This window comes from Vicugna pacos, chromosome 26, assembly GCF_048564905.1.
Source record: "Vicugna pacos chromosome 26, VicPac4, whole genome shotgun sequence".
Taxonomy (NCBI): domain Eukaryota; kingdom Metazoa; phylum Chordata; class Mammalia; order Artiodactyla; family Camelidae; genus Vicugna; species Vicugna pacos.
This window is the reverse complement of record NC_133012.1, coordinates 18813828-18838914: the sequence shown is the minus strand read 5'-3', so window position 1 is coordinate 18838914 and position 25087 is coordinate 18813828. Positions and strand designations below refer to the sequence as shown.

The following is a 25087-nucleotide window of genomic DNA, read 5'->3' as shown; positions in this document are numbered from 1 at the left end:
TCCTTGGCCTAAAAAAAAAAACCCATTCTGCAGACCAATACTTTTATAAATGTATGTGGGCTGAGACAGCCAATGTGGTTTCTTCCCACCATCAATCTGCAATTGCAACTTCAACCCATAAATACATGTAAAGACTACATTCAAGAAACAGTAAGACAGATCAGAGTGTAGTCTACACACAGAAAACGGGGAGAAAAAAGCAGGGACCCTTGCTGAAAGCTCTGTATTGGCAGAAGCGTGTACCCTGCTGCATGAGGGACACATGCGGTTGGGACATCTCTGTTGTTCCGGCAGACAACCAACCCACAGCCAACAGGAGAGTGAGGCCACCCGGGACCAGCCAGGCTCAAGCCAACCAGCCAAGTGACCACCACCGCATGAGAGCAACCCAGCCCAGACAAGCCCAGACCTGCCCAGCAGAATCCCCAACCAAATAATGGTGGCTGTTCCAAGCCCCTGAGTTTTGGGATGGTTTGCTCTGAAGCAAAAGTTAATTAATGCATCAAATGAGCTCATCTCTAATTGTTATTTGGCTTACTAAATGCCAAGGTACTGTGCTATGAGCTTTAAATGCATTTTCTCATTCATTCTACATATGTATACACCATGGCAGCATTTGTACCATAAATCAGTATTTTTACAGGCTCAGAGATCAAGTTGCTAACTCAGTGTCATGTAGCGAAGGGGTAAGATGGGAGTTCAATAAACCCAGAGAATCAGTCTGAAGGCCACATTAACAATGCGAGAAGCCAGGGAGGGACCGAAGGCTTTGGTGCTGGAATAAAGGGTTTGAAACATCAGCACCATGAATGCAGCTAGGTGGCAGCTGGGGAAGGAAAAAAAAAAGGATTTCTGAATAGGATTAAGGTCCAACAGTGTTGAGAGAGAACATAACTTGTGATCTGCAGAGTTTTTTAAGAACCAAAACTGTAAAGGAAAAGGTCCTGCCTCTAAAAAAAAAAGAAAAAAAAAAGCTGTATGGTCATGTGTTCACCTTGCTTGGTAAGAAATTTACTTTGAAGCATTTTCCAATTATTCTACTGGAAAATAGGAGAGGGAGGGGAAAGATCAAGGAAGAAAACAGAAGTCTGCTCACCTAATTTACACTGCCCACCACTCTGATTATTCTCCTCTAGCCCCTGCAACTACTTTGGCTTTTTTAGCCTTTTGCTTATTTTACAATAATGCATGAACTATACCAACTTATGTTCCAGAGAAGGACTGCCCAACACGGTAGCCCCCCACATACGCGGCCACCAAGCACTGTAAATGTAGCTAGCAGGACTGAAAAGCTGTATCCTTAAGTTAATTTAAATAATTTAAATTTACATCGTCACAAATCTTCTCTGCTCCTTTGGAGAGTCTCTGATTTCAAATTAAATATGTCAAAACCCAAAACTTCAACATCTACAGTAGTTAGAAACTTTTTTTCTGTGGCTAAAATTTGAAGCAATAATTCAATAGCAAATATATTTATCCAACTCCAAATTCTATAAGCAAATGTCTTAACTCTAAACAGTGAGAAAAGTGAAAATTTCCAAGATTCTGAAGAGCTGATGCTGCTCCCTAACACTCCCCTCCGTCCACCCCCTCCCTCTTACTGTCCTCCTTCCTGCGCTCAGCTGGTCATGAGGACGCCTGGCTTGTGGATACTTTACAGCTCCATCTGAACACCGACAAGTCAAGTGTCTCTGTGTTGAATAATGACCTTCAAAAACTTATTATTCTACCAATTTACATTTTTTGCTTCTGACGATCTCTTGCTGAGGACTAAAAAATTAACAAAATGTATGTTTATAAATAGTAATGATGTTGCCATAAAGTTTATTAGCTCAAAGTCACCCACTTGTTCAGTCTGCACTACGTTATTCAACTAATTTTTCACAAAGTCTTCCCCAAGTATGTCCCTCTGAGACACAGATATAAGAGCATAAGACAAGGCCCCCGTCCACAAAGGCATACAGTTTACTTAGGGAAACCCTTACACCTCGTGTCTCTCCCACAGCGGCTTCCTCACCACAGCCCTATTCTGACCAACTCTTGGCTGTACGCATGCATGTCAGGAGTATCATTTTCAACCGTCTTCCCCACTGATTTTTCTAGAACACTTTAATATATTCTATTCCTCACTAAGTTTAAGAACTTGATTTGTGGTATAGCTGGTGGTAAAGGGAGGATTGAGTTAAGTCTCAGGCATCTCCAGTATGGACAGGGGAGCTTCCTCAGTAGCTGTTACCACCATAATGGGGAAATTCTCCTTCTACCTTTCTATGTCCAAGACCCACTTTAGCAGGCCTGCTCCCTAGACACTCAGCACGCTTTAATAATCTGCAACACCAAGGACAATTACGGTACAACAACCGTCACACCACAGTCAGTACACTGATTGCTCGAGCAACTGTTAGACAAGGGCTACAAACCCCCAAAGACTACATACAAAATATGTAATATGTGTACGTTCCTAACAGGTTAAAGCCCAAATGACTGCCTGCGGCTACTCCTGGGAACAGGTGGGCCGAAAGAAGAAGGGAAGAGAGGAGAGGGCAGCTTCATTTTTCACGTGTACACTTCTTTATTAAGGTCATCTTTTATTCTTTAATGAATGCATTATTTAAAGAAATTTAAACATTAAAATATTTTAAAGGTCAGCATGAAAGGATAATGAAATATTTATTGGCTGAACACTAATCTCAGGCTGGAAACTCTCAAATGATTTTTTTTTTAAAACTCTGAAACATCTGGCCGTGTTTATTTTCCCTCTAAAAAATAAAATATTAAAATTTCTTAGAAATATTACAGTAGCATATCTTCCACAATTTTTAAAATATGCTCTTGAAACAAAATTTTAATGAAAGGTATCACACATTCTAAAATATCCTCTCACTGTGAAAGTTTGCTAGAGCCAGAAGGTCTTTTAAAATCTTCCAGCCCAAATCCTGAACTTTAAAAAGGAAATATGGTCCAGGAATGTTATTAATTCCTGAAGGTCAGAGTCAACAGCAGAGTTAGAACCAGAGCTGAGTTCTCAGCAAAGAAAGTGTGTAGCAGCCTCTGTGGCTCTAGCCCACCTTCAGCCAGAAGGGAGCAGCGGAACCCCGAGGTGTGATGGCCAAACCCACTGCCTTCCCACCCCACATCCCAGCCAAGTCAGAATCTCCACCAGCTCATACAGCTTCAGAGCGTTCCAGGGGATCAGGCAGTCCATCCCACGCCAACCATCTCAGGCCAAGCACTTACGAAAAATGAAGAAATTCCACGTCCCCACACTTCAATAGTTTTCTAAATGCAGAACTGCTTTTAGTCATTGTAATTATCGCCACTGGCCTCATTCTGGAACAGAGCATATTATCCATTTCTCAAAACACCATTTGAGATATAGAAAAATGTAACAGGGCTATGGATTTAGGAGAAATAAGCAGCACTTAAGAACCACAATTAGCACTGCAGAAATTACTTCAAAAACGTGGCCAGGAGAGCCCACGTGAAGATTCCAACTGCTCTGACGTTGCTTACTAAAGCTTAAAGCATCTCCCAGAATTTTCCTGACAAATTTGCAACTACTGATCCAAATCATTAAATCCTGCTAGAACGTAAGTGAAATGTAGTCTTTACAACATAAAAGGAAACGATCAAAATGGCTGCATCAGTGTCCATGTTAACAGCCCAATTCCCCCTTTTTTTTTGGAAATGCCTTTTGTAGTACATTAAAGTAATACACCCTGTTCCAGAATATGGCCAGTGGTGATAACCCAAAGATAACCACTCCTCTTATTTTCCATTTTATTACTGTCTTCATTTGACATGTCTTATGCCTTTATAGGGTATCATTCTACAGACAAGACAATTAAAAGGCAGGGGATTAAAAAAATATCTGCCCAATGATGATTTGGGGTAGGAAAGTACCAAACACTGCAAATCATCCAAGATAACTGTACGTGTTCCCTGAGGGGAGGAAGGCTGTCTCAGCCCTGGGAGGGCCTCCTGAACATCTCTGGCTGAGAACCGCAAATGAACTAAGTCGTCTTCTTTTTTTAAATTAATATATAAAATATGCCACAAACTGTGCATATCAGGTGTATCTCTGAATATATTATTTCTCATATTCTTTCCTCCCCTATAACAGAATAATGAAACAAGAACAGCCTAGTTTTCAGTAACTCCTTTATAAAGAGTATACACACTAGCTTAATGCCTATAAAATACGAAGTCCCAATTAGAAAGCTGTTTCAGCTAAGAACTAAGAAAGAAAAGACTCATATTCTGAATAAACCCAAACCCTTTCTCTCTGTTCTTCTGAGAGTACATTCAACAAGCAACACGGGCCCCTCAGGATCCAACAACAGTAACAAAAAGTAAGTTTTCAAAAATAACTTACTCAATAAAATATTCTCTTTAGTAATTTACCTGTGCTCACCCTACATTTGTCAAAACTGTCTGTTTTAGCCATAATGACCTCTCATGCCTCTTATATAGGCAAAAAAAAAAAAGGGTAAAATGCCTATTATCAAGAAAAATTAACAGAAGTTAAACAAAAGTGTTTAAAAAATTTATGGGATATGTATTTTAAACCTCTGACTCCTGGATAATTTTTTTTTAAATTTCCATAGTATACTATTGAAAATATGGCCCATTTTGAGCTGGTTAAGCTATCAAAGAACTATAGGGACTAGTCAAATGTATGGAAAATAAAGAACACAATACATTAGTAATTGTTAGTAATAACCAATAATTATTCTAATTTTTAAAATAAAGTATTACAGCAAACGACAGGGAGACAGGAAAGCAGGAGACAATAATTGCAGAATTCCGTGTAGCACGACAAATACTTTTCCAAGGGACATTCTCAACTACAGACCTGTACCTAACCAGCTTGAATAAAGTGAAAATGTTCCCAGGACAAGGCTGCTTACTGCAATGTGCAAAGTTCACAGCTAAGTCCTGAGGACTGACAGTGGATAGACAGAGGCACCAGATGAGGAGGAGGGTCAGAAACTAGAACAAGGACAGCATTTTCCTGTTCAAACCTCTCAGACTCCTCTTTCAACAGGTGAAATGGAAATCATATGGCTTTCGCTAAATTTTATCCTTAGTCAACTGGAACACACAAGAATTAAGCAGTAAGCACATACTCTGTACCATGCCTGGTTCTACCCTGGCGCTCCAGGACCTGAGCCAGGATCAAACGCCCACAAAACACAGGCGTGACACGTGTGCGCAGTGAGCAGGCAGAGCAGGCGTGGAAGGACAGGCAGGGAGGCGGGCATCGCTACTCCCCAGCCCCAGCCTAAAAATACAGATTGCCTTGCAGGCCAAGAGCAAACTTTCAATTTTCCCTGTAGTTATCACTCAACATCCATCCCCTCGAAGCTTCAGACCATGACTCAGAGACCTCGGCAGCCCCACGCTGTCTGCATTTAGGTGCTGCTCAGACTGCATTTAACTACAGCCCATCTCCAGCTCTCGGGCAGCTGCCACCATCTGAACTGCTATTGTTTGTCACTGCAGTCCTGGTGCCGGCAGGATTAGGCTTGGAGCCAAAAGTGGGATTCTATTCATAGCCTGTCAAGGCTGGAAGGGCGCTCAGAACTCATTTAGTTCAAACTTTCAGAGTCCCATAGAAAACCTTAACAAAAAAAAGAGAAGAAGAATCAAATGACTAGCCTACAGTCACACAGGCCATGGCTGAGCAGGAATTTGGCACCCGGAAATCTCCAGGCTTCTCTTCTGGTTTTAATTCTGTCCTACTGGCTGTTTCTTGTTGAAAATGAATGTTATGGAAACATAAGGTAAACATAAGATCAAAAGCCAAATGCAATTTACTGAGAATTGCCTTCAACATTCCTCTAAATGTCAGATACAGCAGAGATAATAAGGGAGGGGAAGAAACCCAACCCATTTTATAAAGTTAATGTCATGATGACAAAAAAAGGGGGGGCTAATTTCAGGCACTTAAGTGCAAAATCTTAAAATACTACTTCTTAAAATAATTTTAGCAAATGATATTCAGCAACATGTACAAAAAAATTAAATACCCCCTGACAGAATTTGTCATAAGGATTCCAGGTTAACAGATTTTTGGGAGAGAAAGCATTATCAGCATTTCAACATGTACAGAAAAGGCACTGCATAAAATCTGACTTCTTTTAGCCTTTAAGGGTAACATGCACTTCATATAGAATTAAAAATAAGCAGGAGAAACTGGTAAATTCCTCCTTAAAATATCTGCATATCTTTGGGAAAAGACTACAAATACGTAAACTTTTTTTTTTTTTTTAATGACTCCTGCCCTCGTGAAGTGACTGGCCCTTCACTTCCTTCCTGTGCAGCTATCAAATGTTCCGGAAACGCTTGGAAGTTGTTTGCAACTATAGCTGTTTCCTATTGCACTTTGTTCAGTCCGTTCCAGCCACAATAAAATGCCACTTGCTTTGACTGAGAAAAAGGTAGCTGTAATGTGATCCTGGACTAGAACATGGATGAGTACCCAGCATACCTGTTAGCTGCAACTGAAGAACATTTCTTACATGGAACACAAAATAATCCTACATTACTCTATCCTGCATGTAAATACATAAATGAAAAACAGCCACCGTATAAAGCTGTCCTCTGCTAAGCATAAGAAGCTGTAACTTAGCAATCTGAGCACAAACATCTCAACTCAGAATTAGGGAATGGAAAGAAAAAAAAGGAAATGGTAAAGATCAGATAAATATACATAGAGCCAACTGTGAAAGCTAGAATTTCAAGCTCTGAAATATTTTTTAACAGGATACATCGGCACAAGAAGTGTGAACATCCCCAAACCTGGAAATATTTTATCTTCCAATGAGAAATATTTAATTCTCAAAGCAGAAAACATCTGACTCACAGTCTATTATCAACTTGCTAAATCTTATCTCAGATTTTAACCTTAATACTATTCTAACTACTATGCTTTAAAGAATAATTTTAATAACCTGGAGAAGCAAAACACAGATCTCATCCTTTCTAAGTATTCACTTAGAGCAATGGGGAAAAATTTAATTTGAACTTCAGGAATATCCAATAGTCTAACCCCTCAGGAATAAATCAGCAATTTAACCAGCCTAAATAGTCAATTTACCAACATATCAGAGGTCGGAAAACTGCCTCCAACCTAATTTTGTACGCTTGCAAGCTTAAGAGTGACTTTTACATTCTTAACTGGTTGGGAAAAAAAAAATAAAGAAGATACTGTGACACATGAGAAGTATATGAAATTCAGACTTCACTGCCCATAAATAAAGTTTTCTTGGCGTGCAGCCATGCTCATTCATGTCCCTGGTGTCTGGCTGCTTTCCCTCCACAGGGACAGAGCCCGGTGACTGGGACAGAGGCTGCATGGCCTGCAAAGCCGTAAGTATGTCCTTCCTGGCCGTTCACAGAAAAACTTTAAGAGATCCCTGCAGTACACAGCTAATAAAACTAAGTTTATACACCCAGTGTTATTTAGAAGCTTCGTGATTTTTGGTGTGAAGGTAAGATTAGAAATAAGATTAGCCAAAAAAGCAACAATTATGTAATTCAGATATCCCCTAAGGGGAAAAACTGAGAAGGTACAGAAAAAAACCAGCTCCCAAATCACATTTCCATCGCAAACCCAGAAGCACGTGGCGTGAACCAGGAGCTGTGCACCCAGAAGCGGCAGTGCTGAAATGCACGCCTTTCTGGCTCCGACCTCGAGTGGCCTTCACCTCTCTCTGACGTCGTATAATTATTTGAAAAATGGGGAAAATACAAACGAGGAAGACAGCAGACTCTTAGCATTTGTAGTTCCTGCCTGTCTCACAGGGTTTCTTGCCAAGATTAAGTATGTGAGGTCACTTGTAATATATAAAGTACGATGCACATAGCAAGTTACACTAGTCACTGCCCTGCTGGCTCTGAGAGAAAGTTTTATCCCAGCCTGATCTAAGAGTGAGGTCAAGGGTGGAAGACGAGTACAAGAAAGATCCGAAAACAAGACAGAAGAGAAGCAAAAGAAGGAAAGCCAAAGTTTGCTGGTTTCTCTTTGGCCGTCTCCTTCAAGCTCAGCTCTGAGAGGTAACGAGCAGGAGCCAGCTGGTGGAAATCGGCCCAAAGAGAGGGCACCACGAGGACCTGATTCAAACAGTGCCACGTGCTCCAGATTCAAAAGTGATGACAGATTCAGAGTAAAGATCAGCCTCCAAAATACATTCAACTCTACAGAAGTGATAAAAGGAAGAGCTAAGAAAACAGTGAGCTGAAACAGTCTCAACGTTCTTAAACCATTTAAAATTTCAAGTGATGAGCACTGATCCAGTAGTTGTCAAAAAGCCTAACCCTTTAAGACACCCCTGCAGACACAGAGAAATCATATCCACAAACACACATGTATTCAAAAAAGATGCCTCTACTTTTACCTAATACACAATTCTGATGAATTTATTTTTAACCATACAAAATTTTATTTCTCAGTGTATTTGTTCTCAAACAGGAAGATAAACAAAGTTCAAACTGGTAATATTAAAAAGACACTTTTCCTGGGTGGCTCCAGTTTCCCAAGGTTACTTGTGGATAACGAAGCCTGTGAAGGGCACACTGGTCCCCACTGTCTGGGGCCCCGTGGTCTCCGTCCTTGACACGCTGCAGAGGAGGCTGTGACGCACGCGTCTAGGAGCCGGGGCTGGCAGGGCCCAGAGAACCCGACCCTCCTGCTGCTGTCTCCCCAGCCCTGGGCAACTGCGCAAGTTTTGCTAAGAAAAGCAAATTTACTCCAACGGATATTGAGCATAATCAAACAAAAAATGTTACAAGAATCGCCAGTGTCAACAAAAGTGTGGGTATCAGAAAAGGAAAATGGATCGAGTCTCTTCTGCTTGTATAAAAGGAAACATCCCTACCACCTGCCACTCTACTTATAAATGACCTAATGAGAACTCTCTGAGAGGCAGAAAGACAGTTCCAGGCACAAAAACTGTGACTGGAACACAAAACGCTTCTTAAAATGTTCGGCCAAACTTGTCACTGAGAATCCCCAATTCAGATCATCAAACCGAGTCCTAGAAGGGTTTTTTTCTTTTTTTAAACATGTGTCATACTACAACAAAAGGAGAGAAAGGTCCTGGGGAGATGTTTCCTCTCCAAAAGGACTTAGTGAGGTCATCTGATTTAAGTTTATATAAGACATTCCAGGGGATTGCATGTTGAGTCTCCAAAATAGGTCATTGTTTATAAAAATAACATAAATATTATCCTCTAACCCTCATTCTGGTATTTACACTTTTCCATCAAGTGTAGCCATTCTCCCATACACTCATCAACTCCATCTCTTGGCCTCACCACTCCTTCAGCTTGTCCCTGAGCAAGAGGAACATCCCTGCCTCTTCTCCCCGCGTCCACTTTACTACTTTCAGAATCAGCACAATCACTTTTCCAAGGGGCCTCATCCTCCCAATGACACCATCACATCCGCCTGTTTCCTGCTTTCCCCAGAGGCGTCTACCAGCTCCCAGGCATGCCACCTGTACCCACCTGTCTCTCTTTGCTATTTCACTTACGCAGGTGACAAAATCTCAAAGCATCCTTAACAAGCTAAACACACAGCAGAAGCTCAGTGAACACATGATGTGTAAACAAACAATTTGAATGGCAGTAGATTTAGGCTTTCTCCAGTCTGCTGGACGTTGTGATAATCACCAGGGTCTTAGACTTCTCTTTCCCACTAAGGAGCAAGTAGACTCATTTTATTATGTCAAATTTGTTTATCCAAAGAAGAGGCACACATTTATCCATCTCCTAAGGTCCTGATTCTCTCATGTAGAGTTAACAGAGCAAATGTATCTAACACTCACAAGGGGGGAAAGGCTGTGACATCCTCCCCTAAGTGTGACTGTGAGTGCGCTGCGCCGGGCACAAACGTGCTGTAACAGGTGTGCAGAAACGCTCACGACTAATCACAAAGTGTCAGGACCTGGAAGCCAGTTTTTTCTAAGATTCCAGAGGTAAAGCCTCACTACTGCCCACGTCTCTTGATTCCCAGCTCTGTGATTTTTCTCACTCAGCCATTAGTTATTAAGTAACACGACGAAGGGCCCCCGGGTGGTGTGATGAGTCAGCACATCACAGGAACTTTCTTCCACCGGACTGTCTCTCCCCAGCTTTCACAGTCTGGTCCCCAATAATGCTGACCTACCTACCAAAAATCAGTTCTGCTTTAAAAGTTTTGAGGAACATGTACCCTTTGAGGTGCTACACTTGGACCCTGAAGATCATGCCCAGAAGTTCTGCTGAGTTGGGGGAACTGAATCATCTAGAGACAGACCTCGCGAAGCTAAATTTACAATATTTTATAATGCCCATGCTAAAATAGGGTGACCTCTTGATCTTTAGAGACGCTGGGTGACTTGTGAAATGATCAGACTTCCCTACTGGACACACAGTTTACTATGTACTTCACAGCACATACTCCTGACTGTGAACTATCGGTATTCTCCACTGTTATCTGCCTGCTACTCATAAGAAAATGAAGCCTCTCTGCCATCCTCGTGAATTTTCTCCTGCTGTTCTATCAGCAGGATGCGTGTGCCTCCCACCCAGGGGTCCGGGAGCCAGCAGCGGACCCCTGCGGGGCACTGCTTCTCCCTGATGGTAAGGATTCAGCAGCCTCGGCAGACATCTCTTCCTACGACTTGTCAGGATGGAGAGACGTAAAAGGGAGTGGCGATGCCACGTTGATCACATTTCTACAAGACGGGACACAACAGCGGTGTCATCACCATTTCAGAGGCCTGAGATAACCAAGGTTTCAAGGCTCCCCGCAACAGTTCTAACTTACATCATTTCTTTCAGTTTCTTTCTTCTCTCTCCTTCTCCTCAAATACACATCATGTCCAGACCTACGGTATCTACTCACATATTCTAAAGGGCATGTCTGCCTTGCCTGCCTGTCCCTTCCGAGACGACTTAAAAACTAATCTAAAAGAGAGAGAAGACATTAAGAAAAATGAAAACATTTTAAAGTCTAATTCATCACGTGATTTTTTTAAAAAGGGGTGATTTTGTCTTGAATTACCACCTCAAGGCTTTGGCGTCTAGATTTCTGCTTCTCGAGGTTTGTGACCCCTCCCTACTTCCAGGCAAATATTTCCTTGAATCCAAAATCCTCCTCTGAAATTTTTATAAACTTCTCATTATTTTTATATTGGAGACTGCCTTCTAAAGTTCCCTTCAAAAGGAAGATGATTTATCAAAAACTAAAGTGGCAAATTAAGAAAATTAATTCTTAAATTTCCCTGTATCAAGAGAGTATAAGCATGAACATTTCATACATAATGGTATTAGCATGTACCTGTTTTAGGATGTATTGAAAAAAATCCTTGTGGGTTTCCACTTGTAATTCTGTATGTCAGCTTGTCATCAGAGCTGGAATCTGGATCAAATGCCTCAATTTGGACCACAGATACGTCCTTGGGAGAGTTTTCCATTATTTCTGGATAGTAAACAGGCTCTGACGTCTGTGGCGCATTGTCATTGACATCCTCCACCTCTATGTAGACCTCTACAAATGAGGACAGCGGCACCACGCCCTGATCGGACGCATAGACTGTGAGCCAGTAATGGGAGGTCGACTCGCGGTCCAGTCGATCTGAAGTCTCTATGACACCTAGAGAAGGAAGGAGAAAACCATGAAGCAGCAAGTCAACAAGAAAGTGTCCACCTAAATGACAACTCTGACTTCTTGAGGGCTTCTGTGTCACTCACAGCTGTGTGATCTTAAGCAAACTGTCTAAACTCTCTGTGCCTCAGTTCCCTTTCCTATAAAATGGAGATAATAATAGTGTGTTCGTAAGGTGATTAAATGAACTAATACACATCTAATGGTCAGAATAGCACTTGGCACATAATATTGGCTATTAAAAATTTGTTATTATTAGTACTAAATGCCAGGTACTATGTGGGGCACTTTACAAAATGCTATCTCACTTAAGTCTCAAAACAACCCAATGAGATAAATGGGTCCTAAAATCCTTTAGTTTCTTTTAATTGCCTTAAGCAAATGGCAAAGACAACCAGGGTGCTGAAAATAGGGTGCTGAAAATATAAATTCTCCCACCATGTTACAAGGTCCCCAGGGGCAGAGACCACATCCTTCTCAAATACCAGTTTACCTAGCACCTTACCCAAAGCCTGGTAATTATTACATGAATGAACAAAATGAACAGATATCTTCACCAGGGTACAGAAAAGTCCTCAATGGGGACCCAAACTAGGACACATTTCTTACAAAGTCAACTACTAAGAGATGAAATTACATAACTACAAAGAGGGTTAGAATGTCTGTCACATTTTGGTCCAGCCACTGAAACCAGTCAAAGCCTTAGTTAATCCCAGGATTAATCTATTCTCAGGATGATTAACAGTAGAAATATCCATTTCTCTTGGGCAAATACCACCTTTTTATTCACTGGTATAATCTTGTCCTTTGGCTCTCCCAAAATACATCACAGCATTCTTTCTTGCGCATTAATCATTCTGAATTAATGCTACTTTCAGGGTTCAACAAGGTCCAGGTTGAACTTTGGAAATCCTACAACTCTAGAATCACTAAAGTTTCCCATTGAACACAAAATACCATGAGAAAAATTACAAGTAACAATTTAATCTATGCTCATAAATGAAACAGTATTTATCTCAATCAAACACAAATCTGTACTTATTTTTTGATCATTATATAAATTTAAAGATTTGCTTATTTGAGGTTAATATCAAAAAACCCTCATTTATTTTGAATATTAATAAGGAGAAAATGCAAATACATTATGAGATTTAATTCATAGACAAAAACAGCCATTGATTTCCCACCAAGTTCCACTTCGAGTCTGGACTATAATGGACAATTATGGGATGGCTGCTTCTCCTTGGAACTGAACCTCCCTCCCAATCAACCTGGTAACTTGGGGAGGGGGGTTGGCAGTCACACTCTTCTGTGCCTGACCTCTGAGCCACAGCCAGGAGGAAAAGTTTCCAAGTCCCGGGTAATCTCCAGATATTACCCCGGTTCAAAGTGAGACACCAAAGTAGCTCTACTCAAATATGGAAGGAACTGGAATTGTATTAATTAGCAGTTAAACATGCTTAAGTGAGATGCTCAGATGTTCATACTTCATGAATTCTTGGAATGTATATTTTTACATCTGTTTCACAGAGTGATTGCTAAGATGTCTATGTTTTTATCTACTTTAATTATTACATCCTTGTAACAGAAAGAAATTACTTAATACAGCTTATAGATGACTAAGAAATAAAGCGAAATTTTTAACTGCCAATCTCTTCTAACGAAAATGCTCAAATAACAATACGAGTATATTTACTGTATTTATAAAAATTTAATACAAGGATTTATTGTCTGTCAGGGACTTCCCTGAGTGCTTTATATGCATTAAATCATTTAAAGAACTCAGGTATCAAATGATTTTCATCCCAGATTCACAAATGAGGAGACAGAGGCTGAGATAAAGTAAAGTAATTTTCCTTTAATACAGAAAAGCAACAACGAACAGCTCCCAGCCATCCCTGGAAGCCAGTCAACCTACCGCGCTCCTCTCCGCACCACCCACTCCTGTTGCTCTCAACCCATGTCCTCTACCAAATGACTTGAAATCACTCCTACTTCTTTTGCATACAGGTTATACATTCACTTTACCTGAAGCAATTCTCTGAGGAATCAATAGCAATGATAAATACTAAACTTTGGTTTTAAAACCATTTCTTTTTCACCCATACCCACAGTAACAGCACATCTTATTTGGCACCTACAGACACCCATGCGCTAACTTCCTGTGGTTTCCCTCTTGTCTTCAAATATCTCCCCCTCTCTCAGCAACCTTTCTTTTCTCCATCTCTGCTCCTATTTTTTTTTTTATTTCTTCCTTCACTTTTGGGGGAAGCAACAATAGCATGTCCCTAGATGATCCGTAAACCCGGCTGTGAACCGAGGGTTCCCTCCAGCCAGACGAGAATCAGTGCTGGAAGAGAGAAAGCCAGCGAGGTGACTAACGTGGAAATGACATCTCTTGTCAAGAGGTTACGGTGCACAGGCAGCAGACAAGGTAAGGGCGCTGCTGCGTGACTCTACGCCGCATATTTTGAGCAGAGAAGATAAATTTAGACAAGACTGTTATCTATACACTGCCCAGCAGTGTTATAAGAAATCACTTCTTTGCTTTCATGAAACATGACGGAAGCAGTAAATGCCTGGCCTTCCAATCTCAAGAATACAATGAAGACGTTTTCAGGAAAAGTTGTTCATAAAGCTAAAAAATTTGAAGGAGGCCGGAAATCTGGAGCTATTAAATAAAAATATTTATCATTCCAAACATACTGTCTAGGATGTCAAAACTGCCACCAGATGTCACTATGGAAACTGACTTCAAATGTGCCCACAGTGGAAAATCTGGGCAAAATTAAAAGTAAAAAATAAAACAATGTAATTGTTAAAAGAGCTTGACCAATGTGGCTGAAAATACAGCCCACAGCAAAATTTCTTCCTAGAAGGATTCATTAACGTCCATATATTTTACTTGAACAGGTACAGATGGTATCTTCTTGTATTGCCTTGTTACTCAAAGGTTATAGGGTACAGCATTAGTTGCTCAAGTAAATGGTCCAAAAGTAAATAAAGGTTTCCAAGAATAACTAATTTCTACAGCCATCACTGATGGCTAATGGTGTGTGAACGCAAACACTGTCCTTGGATAGGAACAGCCAGTTGTCCGTCCCTCCAACTGATACTGGTGAAACAAAATACTTTCAACATAGTGATGTTTAGGGCAAAAATAAAGTTGTATGTGGCCACTATACTGCCCAAAATAATTTAACTGACTCAAATTTCCATGGCCACACAGCACCTTTCTTCCTAGAATTTTCCTGTTTTCTTTGTTTAACAGGTCTTGGTTCCTAGTGCCAAAGCTTTCAACAAAAACCTTGCTATTTCAGTCTCTTCAGTAACTCCAACTCAAAAATACTTACAATCAGCAACAATCTGACAACATAACTTTGCAAACCCTACCCTCCTCTCTGATGTATCATGTCACTTTTTTTAAAAAAACTTTTCTGGAAGCAGGCTTAAGGCAGCAATTGCATGAAAAGGCTCTTTAGTCAATCCCAAGAAAAACTTAAACATGAAACATCATTTTTGATGATATTTTCCCTGCAGGCAACAAGGGACTGACTGCTCCCTTCTCCAATTCCATAGTCTCATCAAAAACAGAGTAACTCTTTTGGAACTAAGTGTTTTCCCAAATATAAAAACAACACTCACTTAAAAAGAACAGAGATACCTCTGCTCTACAACACTCCACTAGAGATCTATGTTTCTGCAATTAATCTGTAAATGGTTACTCAATTTTTTCTGCTAATTATGGAAAAATCAGAAGTGCCATTAATTGTCACATTAAACAGTAATCTGCTACAAGACAGTCTTTCGTAAAATTAAGTTTAAGAAGTCAACTATAAACTCCCTGCTAAAAAAACTAAACCCTTTGAGGGCATGGATTTGTTGTCTGTTACATCCAGGGCTCGGGAAATGAGTGCTTATTAAGCATGTGTTGAAACATAGATGGTCATCAAAGAAACACGGTAAGTATGAGAAACAGGCACAGCCAAAAGGAGCCTAAGGAAACATGACAACTAAAGGTAATGTGGGATCCTGGACCAGCAAATGCTCATTAGGTAAAAAACCAAGGAAACTGAGTGCACTGTGGGCTAGTTAATAAAAACGTATCAAGATTGCTTCATTAATTACAACTAGACATATTAGTGTAAGACAATAACAGAGGAAACTGTATGGGGCAGAGGGGCTGTATGGGAACTCTGTGCCATCTGCTCAATTTTTCTGTAAATCTAATTTCTTTTTTTTTTTTTTAGTCTTGAAGGGGGAGGTAATTAGGTTTATTTATTTATTTACTTAACGGAGGAACTGGGGATTGAACCCGCCACCTCGTGCATGCTAAGCATGCACTCTACCAATTGAGCTATGCCCTTCCCCTACCTAATTTCTTTTTAAAGGATGTCCACCAAAGTTCATAGTATGTAATTAATTTGTTTCCTTCTTTAAGTCATAAAACTTTTTTGAATTTGTTTTTAATCTCATTTTCATTAAATATGAGATTTAGACTGATCATGCTGTTAACATAATACCTTGAGAGATCCCAGTGTGTACATAATAAAACCTTATATGACAGGGCTAAAGCAATCAATTACATATCTGCTTATATTTTAACTTCTAAATTTATTATAAATGTAAGAAAGATTTTATTACTTTGGCTTGCCTTGATAACATGAATGTGCAAAGAAAAGTGGTAACATGAGTTTCCTGATATAAAAAGTGAGATTTCTGAAATTTAACCACTCTTTAAAATGACTGTATCAATCTGACATGCAAAAGTATCTAATAAGTCAAAACCCTTTAATTCTTTTAGAGACAGAAGTACAGCAGATCATAATGTGAATGTATAATATATACAGTTAACGTTCCTGCCTGATTCTACATTAGTTGGCAAAACTGTGCTGTTACTGATGACTAAACTACAGGAACTGAGATAAGAGTCTGTTAAACGGAAGACATTTAAGATGCCAAAATGACTATTCAGTCCACTTAGGGGAAAACACAGAAAAAATGCTTTCAGTAGTCAAAAATTTGACACTTCCTTTCACCTCAAGTATACAAGACATTACCATTTACTTTACTGGTGTTGGTAACCATAAAACATAAGGAAAATGTAAAGAGTCATGTCTAATGGTTTATTTTGCAGGGAAAAATTATCTGTAAAAAAGTTTCTAACATCTTTAAAAAGAAAATGATACATAATTAAACTTTTAAATGCTTATTTTATATATGTAAATATTTGAGACCACACGAATAAGGTAAATATTCCATGCTAAAAAGGTCAAAAATCTGTAAAATAAAATAAGTTAACTAAGAAGCGTCCCTTACAGGCCAAGCACACTGCCAGGCAGTCCCCTAGCACACTGCACACTTCAACAGAAACCCCTCTGCCCGCTTACAGCTAAAAACAGAGTAAATTATGTTGTAAAACTAACCCTCCAGTTTAACTGGTTTAACTGGAAGACATGGAACTGTCACCATGACCCAACCTTTCAAAACCACTAACTTGCCCTGAGTGTCATTTTGCAATAAGTCATTGCAATTGGGAACACAGCAAACTCAGTGGAATGGTAATGATGATGGTGATATTATAATACAGTGATACATACACAGAGCTCATGATATACTAGACACTATTTTAAGCACTTCTCAAAACATTTAATCTTTACAGAAATTCGAAGTAGGTAAGGTGATCATCTCTATTTCACAGATGAGGAAACAGTGTCAACAATTTGCCCAAAGTCACACAGTTCATTAGTGGTGGTTGAACTGGGGTTCAACCCCAAAGACACTGGCCCCAGACAGTCAGGCTGTACCACCTCTAAGTCTCTGGCTGCGTCCTCTCATTGGAGAGAAGCATGTGTGAGCAACTGAACACAGAGAAAGTCCTGGCTTCAACAGAACATACACATGGAATGACCAGATAGAAAAAAGTGGGTTTTGTTGTTTTCCCAACATCTGGGGATCCAGGTAAAGGATCTGATGCTGAAAAAACCTTGTTGTTTTGTGCTATTAAAACATTAAGCACATTGCACAGCATCAGGATAAAAGGGAGATTTGGTTAATTTATAATGGTATATACGATGCAGCTTTACAAAAATGATGTGTCTGTTAATTATGAGGAACAGTGTCAGCAATACAGAAATTGAACAAAAAATATAAACCTTTATTTTATAAAAGTACATAAAATACGACCTTGGTTTTTCTTAGTTCAATTTCAAAATTAAACCACACAAACACATACACAATTACATATGCAGGAAAAAGTCTAGAATAAACAAAGTGATGGAGGGAAAATAAAGAAAATCAACCTAATGAACTAAGGTATTTTTTACTTGTAAATTTCTATAACCATGAATTTTAAGTCATATTTAAAATGCATACAATAAAAGGCCAAAGTCTAAGTATCAATTGTCCTTTAAAAGTTTTGCTAGTATAAACTTCTTGTTTTATTTTCCCTTTATATCTTTCACCTCTGTTTCATTTAATTTGAGTCAATGAATAACAATGGATATATTCTGATGGCTTCAACAATTTAATATTCTAAAGTATTCATATATGAAACTACTTACAAAGTTTTAGGTCTAGGAAATTCTATAATTATATTGCTCAGAGCTAGGTCATAAGTTAATGATTAAAGGGAAAGGTTTTTATGTAGTAACTGTCAACCCGTTTATTCATCATTTAGATTGCCTATTTAAATCATTTTAATTAAAATGTATAGCTACAACTCTTTCAATTAAAATTGTTGCAATAACTGAGGAATCAGCTGAGGAAGCTTTCTGACTTGCAAACTTACTAAAACATACTAAGTTCATAATCAGATTTTAAGCATCATGTTTCAAGTCCAGGGATTTCCTTAGCTTTGCAAAGAGAGTCACTCCCACAGCAAGCTCTGCTAAACCATGTTTTCATGCTTTGTGAAGAAATGATTCCAAGATCTGATTTCCATGTCAGAATCATTAATATTGTTAATGATGGCTTTCACGGATAAGAGGACCATCCTTGGAATCAAAAGTATCATCTGAATTCGTATTAACTGGATAAAACTTTAGACACCAGACAGCTTTTCCTGGAAGCATTAAAATCCAAAGGGTACATTTCTCATACCAATGGCAGTGTTGCTAGCAGTTTGTTTTATATTTTAAAAACTATACAGTTTCAATGTAGATTACTTTTCCCACCTTACATTTACTGGCTGCACACTCAGCATATGTTTCCTATATACCATACTGTTGAATCCTGACCTACTCTGCAAGCTCAGTGGCGGATCCTCATTTTCCAGATGCAGATGCAGAGGTCAGAGTGGAAAAGTCATTGATCTAAGGCCATTAATTCATCATTCATCATCACAGTAACAGATTAATCAATGACTTAATTAATGAATTCCCTTACCACTTAGCCATCAAATGAGTGCTTACATTTATTAACTTGTTTAAGCCTCTAAAGTTAAGTAAATTGCCTTAAGCTACCCAATTAGTTGTAGAGAAGCAAGAATCCAAAACCTGACTGACTAAGTCCAGGGCCCAAACTCACCACCCCCAGGGCGCCCTCTTCTGCTTTTCCTGTCCCTATGGGGTGGCACAGCTGTGACCCAGCAGGCACGTCTGACTTTCAAGCCCTGGCTCTTTCCTTCTAAGCCTGGGTGGGTGATCTTCATAAACCTCTCACTAATGATGGAAAAAAAAAAAATCAACATATCAACAGAAGTTTACCAGCACTTGCCCACGGTGGGAGGAATGACATGAATTAAAGTATAAACCTAGCTAAATGTGGGCCAAACAGATCCTCACACAAAGTTCAGGAATCCCATGTCACTAAGTTTAGGAGGACAAAGGATATAAAAGAGAATTCGACACCATTCTCTATTCAGGAAGTTAGGATACTTATATCATCACGTTACGTAAAAACGTGCACTAAATTTAGATTAAATGAAGCATAATAGTTACAAGGCATCACAGAATACTGCATATCACTGTGAGAAAACGGTAATTGAGTTGTGAATGCGCTTATTGTTACTGACTTTAAAACACTAAGTGGTAGGTGGCAGATCAGAGTTTTAAATCTGAAAAGCCAGTTGTAAAAGTTTTTGTGTCAGATAAAAACTGATGTTTTAAAGAAAACCGCCCTTCAGGAGAGAAATTTTGGTGACTTTTTAATTTATTCCCCAATATTTAAATAACAGATTTTTAAAAAAATTGTACCCTATAATATCTTCTTCATCAAAAAGGATTTAATGTTGTTCATAGTGGCCTGGATCTTGCTAATAATCTGGAACCTGGCATTGATTTACCCCTTCTTTCATTTATTCAACAAACACATGGTTCCTACTGTTTGCCAGGCCTGGTAGGAGGTGCTAAAGAAATCAAGAAAAATAAAGCAAGGTATTATGGGAAAGCTAGTTAAATAAAATAGTAATATACTCCCACAAACTGCCTGTTAAGAAGGGCCACAGAGTATTTTAACAACTGCTTACTTTAATACTTATTTTCCTTTATTTGATCTCTTATAAATATCTTTTACACAAAGATCAAAAAAAATCTTTTTTTAGCTTATGAGTACCTGACAGAATTTTAGGACGCAACATGTAATTATGTGATGTTTAAAAATATATAGAACATAATTCCATTTTGTGAGAAAAGATAGGTGGGCTACAGGGGTGAGTAAATTTACTCTTCTTTGTGTTCGTATTTTGTAATTTTTCTACAAGAATTACATATGTGCTGCATAAAAATATCTCTTTAAGCCCACATGTATGAAGGATTAATCCAAAGTGTATCCACAGAACTTAAGAAATGTCAGAAATGTAAAGGCAACCTTTAAAAGTTAAGAGTGACTTCTAGGTTTCCATAAGCCAAGTAACAACTGCCTGAAACACTCGTATTGCAAAGTGTGTTCCAGCATGAAGAAGACAAGGCACTATTCAATGATTAAAATGTCAGTTGAAATGACTAAGCCTCATGCCAAACTCCTTAAAGCACTCCCTTGCTAAAGAAGGAATGGAATGAGATTCCTCCGCTACAGGCAAGTATTACACTGGTCACCGTGTAAACACAGCTCTTTCCAAAACAGACAGTTGTCTCCAGAGTCCTAGAATGCACCAGGCTTGAAGAAGAGCAAGTTTTCCCCTTTCTAAGGCTTGTCTGGGCTTCTAAAAAACAGATTCTAAACACTGAGAAGTACAACTATTTGTTTTTCTTAAAGGAAAACCTAAGGTCCACATGCAATTCAGCTATGCAAAAAGGTGTGTTTTACATGAACTGAATACCAGTTGAAGCAAATAAAAATCCCCCTTTCCTATCTACTCCCAAGTGGCATTTTCCTTTCCTTTTGATCAACTGAATGAAACAAACCTGCTCCTCTCTTAAATTCTACTTTAACCATAAAACAGCTTTTAAATTTAAAAAATTCAGACTAATTTACAAATCAAAAAGGTACAATTTAGAGGCAATATTCAGCTACTTTTAATATCCAGTTTGCCGCCCGATCCCAGTATCTAAAAGAACTCAGAAACTTAAGTGAAGCTAACCTAGTTATGAACTGATTCACAGACAGCGATAAGTCAGGATAAACTTCGAGTATGCTATGCTTTATGCTAGCGAACGCTTCAAATTAAATCAAACACCTATAAACAATGATCTAAATGCACTGCAAGAGCTGATTATTTAAACTTTACTAAGAATCTCTGTTGGGGCGAAGCATCAATTTGTAAATACACACAATCTCCTCTCTAACCCTTATCTGTTTTCTAAATTCAAAAAAGATTTTTTTTTCTGGAAGAAAGGTGTGTTATGAAAGACTTGTACCAGAAGATTTCTAATTTGATATATTTTAAAAAATCACAAAGACAGGGCACACCTGTCTTTATCAGTGGATTCGCAAATCGGAGGGGAACAATCAAGACTCAACGCATCTAGAATACTCGGTATACACTCCCAGACGGAACAGTCACACCCAAGATCTCTCAGTGGTAACGGTGAGGCATACCGAGGGATTATGCAACCTGCACTGTGCCGAGCACACAGGGAACGTATTTCATGAAGTACTCTGAAACCCTGAGCAGACGCATGTGGAGAAAGGGTCTTGCTAATTTGTCAGCTTTGAGACTGGAGACATCATTCTTACTTGAGAAAATAAGAGGCTATATAAAAGCAGGTTGGTGGATCTCAAATAGCTGTCACATGACTGCATTAAGAAAAACAAAAGCCAAGACCTGAATTTGGGAAAAATTAACCGCACAGAATAATAACTGCAGTAGCTCTTACATTATCCTTGTTCTTAATTCCCTCTGTGGAGGCCAAAGTTATTCTTTGTTTTTCCCCCGAAGTTATTCTTTAATAAAGTTGTTCTTTAAAAAAGTAATCATAAACATCTCATGAAAAAGTAAAATATTTTCTTCTCTAATTCTCCTAACCATGAATAAAATGGAAGTGATAACAGATGATATATGGTATAAAAATAAACACAGGGACATCATGTAGCCACAGATACTAGAGAAGCGTATACAATCAAATTAACCATTAGAAGAAATATATTCAAAAGTGCACAGTGGTTAGTTACAGCATACTAGTTGTAATTGGCCTGTAAGACAGTTACTGAAATGTCTCAGAGATAATATAAAAATATAAATAAATAAAAGTAAAACCGTCTTGACTAAAAGTATAACTGGTCAAAGTACAAAACACTAAAAAACAATCAATCAAACAAACATTTTCTCCATAGTTCAGTAACTGGCAATTCAACAAAATGAAAGTACTTCACACTTTGTTTTGAAAATTGTCTGTACTTTCCAAAATACTTTTTTCCATAAAGCTAAATACAAATTCAAAATGCAAAGAAGGAAAAAAAAAAAAAAGCATGGTACTTAAACATTACCGGCATTTCTAAAGAAGCTCAGATCTTTCTAGCTCATGACAGGATGTCAGATAGAGAAGTTCAAAGGCAAAACGCCAGATGTCCTGTTATCAAGTCTGATTTGTTGTTTTTAAAATGATTTTTAAAATACTCATCCAATCCTAAACTCCTGGATGGCCCTGCCTCTTCATCCAACCATTTATGAAAAAGACAGCAAAGCAATGATGTTTTTTCCCTAGTTATTTTACTTTTTGGTTGGTTTGCTGTAACAAGTTATTTGTTAAAATCTGAAAAAAAAAAAGTCATCAAAATGATTACTTTGTAATTTGGTAACTTCTCAATCAACCATAACGCACAGATCCAGTAAACTAATCCATTTACTGCTACCTATATCCATTAACAGAAATAATACACAAATATTTCCCAAATGATCTCAGTACTTAATTAGAAAAAGAAAAACAAAACAATTATGTTTGTAAATTTAGTCTCAAATAATTTAACCAAACATTAAAGGAACTTTAAGGATGTTCACTTTACTGGGATATTTTGAAATAATGCTGGCATAGTCATGGCTTTACTTGTCTTTAAAAGAGAAATGCAATCCAACAGACTAACTTAATCTGTTCAAACAAATGTGCAAGGGGTCAGAAGTAGTCAGAGGCAAAGACAACGGCAGGTCTAAAAGGTCTAAACAGTGAAGGACTTGTCTTCAGGCTGCAGAGCTTGAGTCAAAGCCATCACTGGAATCCCGTCTCCTGAATCCCCCAACCTACCTTCAAGAGCGGCACCTGGCAGAGAAGTGAGAGGCTGTCTTATCCCACATCCCACTGGGGGTGGATATGGTTTCTGCTTTGTGGGGGAAATGACTACAGTGAGTGTCAGGGGTACAGTTAACCATTTGCATAAAGTCTAAGAAAGCTTAAAAAGCACTCTCGGCCATACCTTACAGGGGTATCAGAAACAACTCTGATTCAACCACACAGCCCAATCACTGACCACGAGTATTATTTCAGAACTGGAGAGGGAAACAGGATTCCCAGACAAGGTAGGTTCTGTTCTCCAACTCTGTTACTTGTAAGTACTAGTCTTCGAGCAATATGATCAATCGTTCTTACAGTGTTCTTGTTAACTGTCACAACGCTGCATTTTAAGAAATGTGTGACCTCTGGCAATTTATTACCGTCTATGCCTCGGTTCCTTCATGTATAAAATGGGGAGGATAGATGTATTGTAAGGATTAAATGATCAGTATAAAAGTAAAGGTAGTCCCTACTAGTAAATCTGTTTTGATGCTTGAGAAGCTAAAGCAAAGTCAAGATTTAGAAAGATTTCTTGAAGAGGTATGATACCTTAATTCTAACCTTGTACTTTACAAGGAGGCTACTATTATTCCAGAGAGAAAACTAGCGAACAGAAACCACATTATTGTGAAGTAGTGTGTGAGACAGAACTATTAATCACTTAACGACCAGGTGACTGAACTACTCTGAGTGCTCTGAATGGAGTGCTGCAGAGCGAAAGACACTGAGACTAATGTGGCCACATGTTCAACAGAGACACACAAATAAGTTATTTCAATGGACAGCACAAAAAATATGTTAGATGTGCACCGCATGCATCCAGACTGCTAAAGTGGTCACTGAGCTCTGTCATAAACTCTCCCCCCAAACCCCAATAAAGTACAGAACTACTTTTAGGAGACACAATACAGTCTCATTTCAAATATGACATGAGAATCAAAACAAGGAAAAAATCAAATTAGAAATCTCTGGAGCAGAGAAAGAACATTATGTCCATCTCTGCCCCAGATACTTTCTCCTTCCCCAATTATATTCATCAAATTTTGATCACGTTTCATCAAATTTTCAAACGTCATTACAGACTTATAAGCTGAAACTAACCAAGTTCAATAGAAGTCATTCCTAGAATATACCATGATGACTAAAAAAATCTGAAGACTAAACTGTATACCTGTATTATAGTTAATCTGTTTGTCACCAAAGGTACAAAATTCTTAGTATCACATGGAGATAAGGGACACTAGAATCTAAGACCTTGGAAGAAGTCCGAGGTCCCCATCCAGGTACAGGAATATGAATCATATACCTCCTAAAATTCTTTTCAAAGTATCATTAAGTTACATTCTAAATTGCTAAATACTATAAATATCTCTAATTCAAGACTTATGATGTATGAGCATAAAGAAAAACTTTTCTGAAATAAAAAACTTGCTTCTGAGAGAAACCAACTTGCTTTTAATGATTTTTTTTAAGTAGTTAAAACAGCAATCTTATTTCAAGGGTTTATATCCAAGAGAAAGTCTATTACCAAAGAGGAAAATTGGTTTGGCAAACCATCAAAACTGAAAAGAGCATTTTCCTTCTTTCTCTCCTTGTCACCAGTGATTACCGGCTATCACAGAGGTCCCCCGGGAAGCCAGGCGTGAAGCTTGGACCGGGATAAAAACTGGCAGCGGGACTTCCGGGAGAGGACGGTCAGCAGCAGGGAGAAAGGAGCATCTGCGTGGACCTGGGAGGGCCGGCGGGCTGGTCCTCTCCTCGGGTGAGACAGGGCTAGTCTTCCCCG

At 38.8% G+C, this 25087-nt stretch overlaps 1 protein-coding gene across 4 annotated transcripts in view; it reads right to left on the bottom strand.

Moving 5' to 3' along the window:
* The window catches only part of FAT1 (FAT atypical cadherin 1), a 109123-nt gene that overhangs the window by 46598 nt on the left and 37438 nt on the right, over positions 1-25087 (bottom strand). For all 4 annotated transcript variants that reach the window (XR_001460211.3, XM_015249180.3, XM_015249182.3 and 1 more), the window contains exon 3: positions 11330-11644. Coding sequence is in view for 3 of the 4 variants with exons in the window: in XM_015249180.3 (XP_015104666.2) it covers positions 11330-11644 (315 nt within the window). In the remaining variant the exon portion in view is untranslated. The remainder of the gene's footprint in view (positions 1-11329; positions 11645-25087) is intronic.